Genomic DNA, 12,349 nt, shown 5'->3' with positions numbered 1-12,349 from the left:
TATTCACAACTATCTTTAAATATAATTGGAGGGGAAAACAAGAATAATTGACTTTCTCAGGGTCATTTGAATTCAGGTCCTCCTGATTCCAGAGCTAGTGCTCCATTTACTGTGCAACCTAGACGTTCCCTTTTCCTCTAATTTCTGGTCTAAGCATATTAAGTTACTGGTTCTGAATAGTTATTTCCTGGGGAAATGATGATTAGAAGGTCTAGAAGGTTTTGGCTGGCTTTGATATAATGATTCCCATATAATTGTGTGTGTAAGAGAGAGAAAGAGGAAGAGGAAGAGGAAGAGAAGAGAAAAGAAGAAGGGGAAAAGGAGGGGGAGGGGGAGGGGAGGAGAGAGAGCACACATACAGAGGGGAGAGAGAGAGATAAAGAACAGACAGACAGACAGACAGATAGACAATTTTGACTAGGCATGGCTAATCTGACCAGTATATTTGTTGAATGTTATATATAAAGATTACCTTAGTGCTAGGAAAGATTTCATCTGTATTTAGGCATGCAAAAAAAGTAAAATTATTTGTATTTTGCAGAAGAAGCAAGAAATACCCAGAAAAATGAAATCACTCGATCAAGTTTTCAAAATTACTAAGTAGTAAAAAGGGGTGAGAGAAATGGGAGAAAAATTGGAATTACATTCTCTTACTTCAGGTGTTCCTAACAATTATGAAATCACAGTTCAAAAAAATAAAACTAAAAGCTAACTCAGGAAAATGTTTTAGAAATGTTAAAAAGATATGTAAATGTGAACTACCATCAACATTGAGAGAAGCCCAAAATGTCACATGTGAAAAAGAAATATCCTAAATCTTTTATGAAGGGGAATTTTAATTCTCATAATGGGTCATGTAATATTGTAATCTTTTAAGAAGTAAAAAGGAATAGAAGACAGTTCAAAATGTGTTTATAAAAGCAATGTGGAGGTTCCATCTCATACATATCAGATTAGAATAGATGACAAAAAAAGCCAAATGACAATTGCTGAGTGAAGCTGTGGAAAGCAGGCACAATGATGCACTGATTATAGAACTATGCATAGGTACTTCCATTCTAGAAAGCAATTTGGAAACAGTTCATGATCTTTCACCTAGATATAACACCTAGATATAACAGTTGGGTAGTTGGGGTACCTGCAATCATTTGGAGCTTAAAAGATTTCAAAGTCTAAACTACCATCAGTGTCTAGGGTGAATACATTAGATATAACACTGCTAGGCAAATAACCAAAGGAAAGAAAAGAGAAGGAAAAGTTCCTAAAAGTTAAAAAAAAAATTTATAGTAATTTTTCATGGTGGCCAAAAAGTATAAACTATAGGAATACTCATCAATTGGAAATGGCTGAACAAATTGTAATGTATTACAAGGAATTTGCTCCTCTTCCCACATACACATAGTGGTTGGGTGGAAATTAATTTCTATTAATTTTTTTTAAATGCCTAAGTTAGTACAAAAAGTTGGTCTCCTTGCCTCAAGTCATTCCCCATTTCAACTCATCTTCCAAACAGCATTAAAGTGATAATTCTATAGCATAAATCTGAATTTTCTCAATCAATTCTCAAATCACTCCCTCAATCAATTCTAGTGGCTTATTACTTTAAGGATCAAATATCAACTCCTTATTTGGCATTTAAAATCCTGCAAATCTGTTTGCTCCAACCTATCTTTCCAGTGTTATTCATTACTCTTTTTTACTAACTCCAGCTAAATTGCATTCTTACTATTCCTTATACATGAGACATTACATTTTCTGTCTCTCATATGCTTACTCAACTTCACTTCTTAAAACCCTTATTTTCCTTCACAGCTCACTTCATGAAAACTTTTCTGATCTTTCTAGCTGCTAGTGCTTTCCCCCTACAAATTATCTTGTAATTTATTTGCATTTAAACAATTATATTTGCAATTATACTTGTCTTCCCTAACAGAATGTAGTCTCCTTGAAGATTAAGATTATTTCACTATTCTGTATATTCCTAATATTTAGCACCTGATGTACAGCAAACACTTTTATGTTTATGAACTGATGAACGGAAGCACCAAATATACCAAGTTGCTTTTCAAAGAAAAAAAAATTGTTGACAAATTTGTGTTACTTACACTTTTCCTTATTGCCATTCGTATTATGCAATAAATCTCCATCAGTACGTGTTGTAGGAAAATCATCTTCATCATCTTCTACCACTAAACAAAAAAAAATTATATACAGATTATTAGGTTTATCTAATATCATAATAATTTGGAATATATTTATTTCCAATTGCCAGATCCAACTTTGAGAATGTTTAATATAAACATATAACTACACTAAAAAAATTATTCTACCTTTATTCTACCTTTTGAAATTCCATTTCCTGCTATTCAAAATCCTTTGTTCATTTCTTGGATTACAGTTGGGTAGTTGGGGTACCTGCAATCATTTGGAGCTTAAAAGATTTCAAAGTCTAAACTACCATCAGTGTCTAGGGTGAATACATTAGATACATTAAGTGTGACTCTCCTCAATAGTCCAGATCCCCTTATTTTCACTGCCCTCCTTTTTAAAATATATTATGTGTATGTATGTGTGGGGAGGATAAGTTTGAATTTAAATTGATCTACCCTTCTCTAACTTTTCTATAAAAGACAAGATCTTATCTCTTCAATATTTATCTTCTGCATGTTTCTAAAAACATATTCCATTTCCATTATTCACCAAAATATTTTCTTTATATTTATCTTCCCTACTTTTATTATTATTGGCCCAAAACATGTCATCTCTGCTATTTTTACCCAAAGCCTTATGCCTTACACCTTATTATATCATTCTTCTGGCTTTCCTTTTTAATAATGTTGTAATAGTGCTGTGCAATAGGGAACTCCATTCAACTTAAGAAAAACTCGTCTAAATTACATTGCATTTGTTTATGCTAGAGCTTAACAAATCCCAAGTTCTTGGACTTGGTATAAGTGTTATTTTCCTTTGTCCCCCACTGAGTAATTAATATATTCCTGCTATATTGTTACCCCTTTCAAAAAGAAAAAGAAATTTGCATATGAGGTGGGGGAATAAAATGTATATTTAGAGGTGATATTAGGCAGGAGGCACTCCACCCATATACATGCTTCTTCCACAACAAGTATTTCCTATGCTTATATTATTATTAGTGATGATATTTTAGGTGTATATGTGTATGTACAGAGGTTGAGAATGAATTTATTTTACTTCAGAAATTTATCTCACATTTGCTCTCTGTTCCACCCCTATCACCATTACCTTTCTCAAGCTTACCTTATCCTTTTGCTTGGTTCATTATATCATTCTCCTAACAGATCTCCTTGCTCAAAGATCATCTGATATTTACTAGCTATGTAACCTCAGGAAAATAACATCTAAATTAATTTTCTTCATCTGTAAAATGGGGTTAATATTACCATTTCCTTTTCAGTGTTTTTTTTTTTTTTTTAAATAAAGCAGTAATATGTATTATGCTCTCGAAACCTCAAAATAGGTTATATAAATAAAATTAAATATTACCACTAAATGAGATCAAATTAATGATCTGATTCTGCGATGTCCCATTTCTAAACCTTTGCTCACAACATCACTCAAGTTTAAAATTGGAACGTCCCCCTGACTTAATACTTTTACCTTTCCAACTCTTTCCTTTCCCTCAAAGATTCAGTTCAGGCTCCCTTTCTATTGATTACTTCCCTGCTGCCTTCAAATATATACACATTTTATACATCCTTCTCGGGGTAGAGAAGAGTCATGAACATAGAAGGGAGAAATGAGACAAAAAAAACAAATAATTTTACTAGATCATACCATAACCTTAAGTTATTCTTTATCTCCCCTTTCTTTCTCAAAATCCTTGAAAAAAACATCTTCACTTCTCCCATTCTTCAACTCTTAATAATCTACTTTTTAATATGATCAATTGATTGAAACTGTTTTCCTCAAAGTTATCAATTATATTTTAACAGCCAAATCTATTGATCATTTTCCAGTCCTCATTCCTCTCAACCTACCTGCTGCATTGGAAACTGTATACATTCTCTTCCTGAATAGTCTTTCTTCTTTCTGATCTTAATTTATCACTCTACTTTTTCCTTGTTCAAGTTGACTAATAGTTCCTTCCCAGTCGCCTTTGTTGATGTATCATCTAGGTGATACCTTCTAAGTGCAGCTATTTACTCAAAGGCCTATCCTAGGTCATCTCCTCTTCACTTTCTGATGTGAACTCATCAGATCCCATGGATTTACTATGCTGAAGATTCCCAGATCTATATAGTCAGACTCAGTCTTTCTCTTACATCAATTACATATTTTAAGGATGTCTAAAAGTAAATACTTTTTTTCCCCACAGCTCATCATGCTCACAAACTTTTCTATTTCTGTTTTTCCAGTCTTCCAAATCCATCATCTTAGCATTATTCTTGACTCCTCACTCTAACTTATTTCCCATAGTCATTTAGATGTATAATCTTGTTTCTAATTCTATAATATCTTTCATATGTGACTCTTAACTCACCCAATTAATACCTTAATTTGACCTTCAGCACCCCTCTCCAAGTTACTACAACATGGTCCTATTCAGTCTAATTTTTCTATTTTCTATTGACTCTAGGGTAAAAGATAAGTTACTTTCTCTCTATATATAAAAACATATCATCTCCTTCTCAGCTCAAGCACTACCTTCTACATAAAGTCTTTAATGATCCCCTCAACTGTTAGTGTGCTTTCTCTCAAATTTCACTGCATTTAGTTGTTTATTATTTATTCTCTGACTCTTCCCTCCCATGTCTGATTAGATTTAGATGCTTGAGGTTTTCATTTCACCTTTATTAGTTTTTTCCCCTGTACCTATGTTATCTGCTGAATGTACTTAATGTTTCTTATTGTATTTACCTGTGTTTAAGTCTTTGCCTCCATATGCCTAGGCTGTAGCCTATGTGAAGAAAGATTACATCTTAATCTAAACTTTGCATTTACCAATAGTACCTAACACAATACTCTGCACATAAGTTATACTTTTTTTAAAAACTGCCATCTTGTTTTTTAAAACTGGCTTCATTTATGAGTACATCTCTTCCCTATGATCTACTATGAGAGCTAGCTTTCTGTAACAAGAGCACACAGATTTGGTCTGAATTTTTTTGACAAGGCAATCAGGAATAAATGGTTTGCTCAGTCATATAACTAGTTAAGTGTCAAGTGTCCGAGGCTGCACACAGGTTCTTGAATGATTTGTTTATTCTAACACATGTTTAACTTGGAAAGAACATCTCAAACCTTCTTCCATATTTCTAATTCAATGAAAAAAATTACTGGGAAAATAGTAAGGCTTCTATTATACTCTCTTTAATTTTTTGTTACTTGGAATACACATCATCTCTTCACCATTTTCCCTACAAAATAATTTCTGTTGTCTATTACCTATTAAGTATATTTCTATTTCTTGGAAGGCCTATAATTTTAGTACTTGGTTTATGTTATCCCTGTCCACTGAGTATAATACTATAAACATCTTTGCAGACTTTAATATGCACCTTAAAACACTTTCATCTTATTACTACCCATCCACAATGACCTTTATTACCTACTATACTATTGACTATATACTACTGACAAACATGTTGTTCTTCAGTCATTTTTCAGTTATGTCTTATTCTTTGTGACCCTTTTTGGGATTTCTTGGCAAAGATAATGGACTGGTTTGCCATTTTCTTCTTCAGCTTATTTTACAGAGAAGGAATTGAGGCAAACAGGGTTAAGTGATTTGCCCATAGTCACAGAGCTAGTAAGCTTCTGAGGTTGGATTTGACCTCGGGGAGATTAATCTTCTGCCTCTAAGTGTGGCCGGCACTCTATCCACCATACCCCTAGCTGCCCATTTAAAAGTCACTGATGAAAAACTGCTCTATCTTCAATTCAACATTCTTCCATTGACTTCAGTCTCTTTACTTGTTGCCTCTTTACTCCCTTCAAACTCCTTATACTTTATTCATGTCTTTAGCCTGGAAATACTGACCTCCTTCCTGGATCATGAATTCTATGACCAAATATTTTTCAACATTTGAATTTCCTTCAATCAGCAATTTTGCACAAACTTCACCAGATCAAAATCCTAGACCAGTCAATCAATAAGTATTTATTAAGTTTCTACTATGTGCCAGGCACATTGCTAAGCACTGAGGATACAAAAGGAAAAGACAGACTGTTCCCTCAAAAAACTCAAAATTGAATGGGAGAGACAATAAGCAAACATATGGGAAAGAGATATTCAGTTCATAATAACATGTAGGTTGTGAGCTGGGGGGACTGGATTGGATGGAGAGGTGGAGATGCTCTTCACAGAGAAATATGTAGGGAGGAGGATTTAGGGAAAAAGATAATGAATTCAGTTTTGGACAAGCGTAGTTTAATATGATTCATGGATATTCAGTTTGAGATAAAGAAAGCTGGAGTTATTAGTCTAGAGATCAGCAGAGAGATGAGAACTGGATCAAAAAGATTTTGAGAGCCATCAGTATAGGAGTACTAATTAAATCCAGAGGAGGTGATGAAATCACCAAATGAACTAGTATAAAGGGGAAAAAAGAGAGAGGCAGAACAGAGATCTATGAGACACCCATGTTTAGTGGGCATGACACAGATGAAGATCTAGCAAAAAAGAATGAGAAATGGTTAAGATAATAGGCTAAAAATCTTAGAGAGATGCCCAAAAATCCCAGAGAAAAATGGGTACCAAGAAAGGGGTATGGCAATGTCAAAAGTTGCAGAGAGGTCAAGAATGAGGATTGAGAAAAGGCTACTGGATTTGGCAAATAAAAGATCACTAGTACCTTTAGGAGAGAGTAATTCTGGTGAAACGATGAGATTGGAAGTTGAACTGTAGAGTTGAGAAGAAAGTGAAAGGAAAGGAAGTGGAAATACATTCTGTGGGTGGCTACCTCAAATTTAGCCACAAAAGACAGGAGAGATATGAGATGACAGCAGGGACAGGAGGACCAAGTAACTGTTTATTGAGAAAGATGTGGGCAAATTTGTAGCCAGAAAACAAGGCAAGATTGAAAAGAAATGAGAGAGTGGGGACAATGGGGAAAATGGAAGTTGGGAAGGAAAAGATGCAATTTTTTTGGAAGAATTAGGATAAAATAGGATCACTTATGTAGGTTTCTCTTGGCAATAAATAGGACCACTATTCATTGGGTAGGGATAACAGATAAGATAGTGGCAGAAGGCACCTGAGTGATATGAGATACAGAATAGAGGAAAAATGGGAATTCTTGGTGAAAACTTTAATTTTTAAAAAATATAATATGACACAAGGCTTTTAGTTGAAGCTAGGGGCCATAAAAGATTTGGAAGAGAAACTATGGAGAAAAGGCTAGTGAGCTAAGAAGGGAAATGTAGAAGGCTTGTTTAGCTGCAATGAGGGCTCAATTTGGGTTATATAACAAATCTGTAGTGAACTCAGTCAGATGGGATTTTTCTCCACCTTAACAAAATTGTATTTATATAGGAGCAAAGAATGGTAGAAGTGAGCCAAGGGTAAAGCTTGGCAGAGCATAATAACTGGTGGTGGTATGAGGGATAAGGCACATGAGAGGAGGAGAGCGTAGAGCTGAAATAATTCACAAAGAGTCAAGATGGAGAAACAAGGAGATGTTTTCTGTGTCTGGAGAGTACCCTGTGTCTCGAGAGTACCCTACCTTAAGAGTATAGACTTCTCCCCACTAAGAATGTATGCCTATCAGCTAGAACTATTCTTTTATAGATTGGTAATGCTTGTATGTTTGGTAATTTTACTATAGGTATCATCTGAGTTAATTAAGACAGCTTAGAATAGTCAACTAAAATTTCTGATAAATTTAAAAGTTCTCTATTTGTGATATAATTGAGATAGCATGATAAAATGGGAAGAATGGTGGATTTGGAAGAGAATGCAGGTTTAGTAATTACTTAGTAAGTTACCTTAGTAACTACCTGCTAAGACATAATTTGTAAAATATGTAAGGGTGGAAGGTATGACATCCAAGGCCCTTTCCAGCATAGAATCTTCTATCTGCAAACATGGAACATGAAGAAAAAAATTTTTTTCAGCAAGACTAAAATGTCCACCAGATGGAGACATTTCCTAATAGTTACGCTATCCTTTTCCAGACAAGGTTTTCTTTAATTTGAGAAGAATCTATTAAGTAGCTGTGTTTATAAGCATTAGTGAAAATTTTTGTTTACTTTGAGAACTTTTATCTTCTGCAAAAGTGTGCTCTATTCAAAGGCAAAGTGCTTTACTTGGAATTATGAGGTTATATTAGAGACTTTGTTACTATTAGATACTTAAATCAATTCACCTTAATTTAAACATTAAGTATTTTCATTCTCTAGTCTGAGAACCTCATAAACCCCAGGCGGAGTAGTACTTTTTAGGGGATTTTGACTATGGGTCCTTTCTAATTTTAACTCCCATGAAATTTTCATCTCAACTGTTACTGTTTATGCTAAACAGTAGTTTCTTTTTATAACAACACAGGTAATTTTCTTTCTCCTTTCTTTTCTTTTTTGGCAAGGCAAAGTAGGTCAGTAAGTTTGTTGTTCAGTCCTTTCAGTCATATCTAACGCTACAGGACCCCATTTGGGATATTTTGGCAGATACTGAAATGATTTGCCATTTCCTTTATCAGCTCATTTTACATAGGTGATAAAACTGAGGCACACTGATTTGTTCAGAGTAATATAGATAATACATGTCTTTAAAAATATCTCACTTTTATATGGGGAAAAGGGGTGTCTTAGCTCCAAGTCTTTTAGTCCTTTTAATGAATGTTCTTCTATTCAGAGGCTTCTAACATATAAAAAAATTCTCTGTTTCATCTGATCATTTTTGTACTTCTTTTTACAATGAAGCACCACTTGTTTTTTTTGTTTTGTTTTGTTTTGTTTTTAGGAGCTCTTCATCATTATTTTGAGATAATCTGAAGTGTAGAGGATCATTCCTCAAACCTTTTCAATTTGTCTTCTAACAAAAAGATTGTGGTTGACAAGTTCTAATATAGTATCTGAGCTGTCAGCTATTAGCTCCTTTTAGAACAGTCCACCTCCTCTTCCAGATGCACATTTTGAGATTTTCTATGTATGTGTATATGTATGCATACAGAAAATTTCAAAATATTCTCTCTTTCTAGACAAAGGGAGGTGTGTATGTGTGTGTGTGTGTCTGTCTGTCTGTCTAATAGTTGATACACATACACACATATATCTATGCTATAGCTTACAAGCAATCAGTTTACATGTATCTCTGTTACCTGCTGGGTGATGAATATTTATGATTCTTTGTAGACTTTAACAATTTATGATTTAAAACCAGACAACATCATCAGAACAATAATGTTGTTAAAGATGAAGCTGTATGTGAGGCAGTAATGTGGGATCAGTAAAAGTATGGTGAAATTTTTCATGTATAATTTGGCCTACTCTCTGCACCTAATCAAATCTGTATCTTGTCCACTGGGTGTAGTTTCTATCCAATATATATGTATCAATATATTAACCCAATGGCTTGTCCCATAGTCTGAACAATAGGCATTTTTCATCTTCATCTTCTTTAGTGAACTCACTAAAAAGTCATTGCAATATTGTGAAATTTTATGATCAGCATCGTCATTCATAAATAAGACATTTAAATGAACTCACGATTTAGACAGAATAATCCTTCTATTTAAACTATATGTATAACATCTTCTATGACAATGGTGAGAAATTATCTCCCTGTTTCATGACAACACTGATAATTGGAGGATCAGTGAACCAAGTCATCAAAATTATCTTGTAGGCTACATCTATCAAACAACTGTGAGAGAAATATGAAAGCCACCTTTTTTAAAGAGCACTCTTAAGAGTGAGTTTTGTTCTACTAAATCAATTTTTTTATGATCAATAAATTTTCACTTTTCAGTCCTTTTTGCAACTGTAAAAATATGGTTGAAGAAAATTCTTGCACAAATTCTGTTTTGTTTTTTTTAACCATTGTTTCATTGAAAATATATCACATCATTTACTGCCTGTTACCTTGGACAATTCACCTAATTTCATGGGTTTCAATGTTCTCATGTAAGAAATGGGGTTACAGACGTGTAGTGGGGGATGGATTCAGTGACCTCAGAATAACCTTAAAATGTGTGGAGATTATCCTCAAGGTTTTCATAATAACAATACTGATGGATAATTAATTATTGATATTCTCAACAATTTTTTTGTAATAATACCATTTAGTTATTTTTTCCAATTATTTGGTATCTTTTCTGGTTTTTGGATATTCTGAAAATTGATCCCTCATCATTTTTTGCTTATATTGCCTCTGCTAAAAAATGTCCTTGTGTTCTGGTCCAGATACTCAGCTTGAATGCATTTTTTAAAGTGTCATTTTACTTCCTGCTATGGTAATTCTACTAAAAAGGTGATAAATTTAAATTAGTAGTTACCCAGGCAGACCTGCTGCATTTTTTTGTTTAAGTACATACTGTAAATGTTGACTATAATCTTATCTGCATAGAAGATGGTTCTTGCATATGCAAATTCATATTGTGCACATCTGACTTTACATAAAGAATTCTGAAAGAAATCTTCATTTCAAAAAAAAAACTACTAAAATATCTGTTAACCAAAGATGCAACCTACACATGCATGTGATGCAACCCCCATCCTCTCCTCCCCCCCACACCCCCCCACCACCTTTAGATCAGGAATTGCCTTTTACTTTTACTAAATCACTCACCCCCCAGGCCCATGTCAGGCACATGAAAGATGTTTAACATTTTACTGCAACTAATTTCAATTCCAAAACGGAAATTATGATTAAAATGACATTTGAATATTGTAACAACTGGGGGAGAAAAGACAAAATCAATACTCACTGATTCAAACATAAAATATTCAATGATAAAGATTTATATATATTTTTAAAAATTGCTGTGGAGGCGTATACTCAAACCACAACTGAAGTGCACCCAAGGTTAATTTTTCCTAATGAATCTGATCTGAACAAAATCTCAAAAACAAAACAAAACAAAACAAAACAAAAACTTTTAATGGATTCACATTCTCTCCCAAATCAAATACAAACTCTTTAACCTGACATTTCAACTCTCCACAATCTGATAGCAATTTATTCATCCAACTCTTACAACAAATTACTACTTTTAAATCACTATTTCAGAAAAGCTGGAATCCTTTCTGCTCTCCCATATTCCTCCTTCCAACTCACATTGTGAATTTATTTTGATCTAAAACAATCGGCCTTTACTTTAACTCTCTCTTCTGAAACCTTTCATTACCTCTTCAATAAAATCTTTCATAGTTCAATATTCTTAAAATTATTCTACTACTCTGACCTCTCCTATAGTCTATTGTCTTCTATTTTCTAGAACTACTAATTGCACATATTAGATCACCTCTCCAACAAGGGTAGTTATTTTTTCATTTTTGATTGCCCATCATTGCATGGTTCCTTAGCTATCATTAGAAGGTAAACAAGTTTCTTAACTAAGTAACAAAATATGAGGAAGAAGGAAAGGAAATGACATTACCTCCATCTCCACCTATTGAAATAATTACTATCTTTAAAAATTCAGTTCTAAGGTGACACATCTAACAACAAATCTTTTGATGATTTTACCTAGAGAGAAATTCTCTTTTCTTAGCTCACTTTTGGCATTTTATACCAGAACTAAATGTGCCCTTATGAATTATTTACCTCATGTTTTCCATACTAGATTGTAAGATCTAAAAGGTCAAGGGCTATACTATATTCTTAACTATATCTTTCCAGTTCCTACCTAATATATGTAAGTCATTTAAAAATGTTTTTTGAAATAATTTATCTGTCAATATTTAAGCTGTATTATGAATTACACAATTAAAATGACTAGTTTATATGGCCAAAGGAATATAAAAATGTGGGTACCATTTGACCCAGCAATAATACCACCACTAGGTCTGTATCCCAAAAAGATATTAAAAAAAAAAAAAAGTGGGAGGTGGAGAAGACGCTAATTGTAGAAAAAATACTTATCTTAGCTCTTTCTGTGTGGGCAAATGGAGTAAATGACCATCAAGCAAAGAATGGTTAAACAGATTAACACTGCTACAAGACATGATGATCAGAATGATTTTAGATAAACCTGAAAAGATTTAATGAACTGATACAAAATGAAGCAAATAGAAGCAAAAAGAAATTGTACAAAGTAAGAGCAATATTGTCATAGCTAGCATCTAAGAAAGACTTAGCTATTCTAATCAAAATAATTATACAAGACAATTCCGAAGAACAAAAAAAATACTATCCACATTAAGAGAACGA

The 12,349-nt window shown here is 33.4% G+C and overlaps 1 protein-coding gene across 2 annotated transcripts in view; it reads right to left on the bottom strand.

Moving 5' to 3' along the window:
• CERT1 (ceramide transporter 1) overlaps nt 1-12,349 on the bottom strand; it is a 144,095-nt gene that overhangs the window by 54,504 nt on the left and 77,242 nt on the right. For both annotated transcript variants that reach the window (XM_051992131.1, XM_051992122.1), the window contains exon 6: nt 2,106-2,189. In XM_051992131.1, the coding sequence (XP_051848091.1) occupies nt 2,106-2,189 (84 nt within the window). The remainder of the gene's footprint in view (nt 1-2,105; nt 2,190-12,349) is intronic.

Source organism: Antechinus flavipes, chromosome 1 (genome assembly GCF_016432865.1).
Source record: "Antechinus flavipes isolate AdamAnt ecotype Samford, QLD, Australia chromosome 1, AdamAnt_v2, whole genome shotgun sequence".
NCBI lineage: Eukaryota > Metazoa > Chordata > Mammalia > Dasyuromorphia > Dasyuridae > Antechinus > Antechinus flavipes.
Note: the sequence above shows the minus strand (reverse complement) of the source record. Positions and strands in the feature narration are given on the sequence as shown.